Source organism: Apium graveolens, unplaced genomic scaffold (genome assembly GCF_009905375.1).
Source record: "Apium graveolens cultivar Ventura unplaced genomic scaffold, ASM990537v1 ctg6252, whole genome shotgun sequence".
Lineage (NCBI taxonomy): Eukaryota > Viridiplantae > Streptophyta > Magnoliopsida > Apiales > Apiaceae > Apium > Apium graveolens.
This window is the reverse complement of record NW_027419322.1, coordinates 86195-86638: the sequence shown is the minus strand read 5'-3', so window position 1 is coordinate 86638 and position 444 is coordinate 86195. Positions and strand designations below refer to the sequence as shown.

The 444-nt window shown below is 41.2% G+C and overlaps 1 protein-coding gene across 1 annotated transcript; it reads left to right on the top strand.

The window, feature by feature from the left end:
- LOC141703119 (putative mitochondrial protein AtMg00860) lies at positions 1-444 on the top strand. Its single transcript, XM_074506715.1, has one exon. The coding sequence runs from the start codon at positions 1-3 to the stop codon at positions 442-444; it is 444 nt and encodes a 147-aa protein (XP_074362816.1).

Sequence of the window (444 nt, the reverse complement as noted above, 5' to 3'; positions counted from 1 at the left end):
ATGGATAAGGTAAAATCCATTCTGGATTGGCCATATCCCCGTAATCTTAAGGAGTTGAGGGGTTTTCTCGGCCTCACTAGGTATTATCGCAAGTATGTGCGACATTATGCTCAAATTGCGCAGCCTTTAACCGAGCAACTTAAGAAAAATTCCTTTGGATGGACTTCAATGGCAATGACATATTTCGATACATTGAAGCAGGCCATGGTTAGCCCACTTATTTTGGCACTGCCAAACTTCACCAAACAGTTTATTTTAGAGACAGACGCATCTGGGTTTGGAGTGGGCGTCGTTCTTATGCAAGACAGCAAGCCTATTGCATTCTTTAGTAAACTTTTGGGGCCAAGAGCACAACAAAAATTAGTGTATGAAAGAGAACTAATGGCAATCTGTTTGGCAGTACAAAAATGGCATTTTACTTACTGGGAAGACACTTTCTGGTAA

Bases quoted from the DNA above. Each gene is read 5' to 3' on its own strand.
- LOC141703119 (XM_074506715.1), top strand. From the start codon at position 1: ATGGATAAGGTAAAATCCATTCTGGATTGGCCATATCCCCGTAATCTT.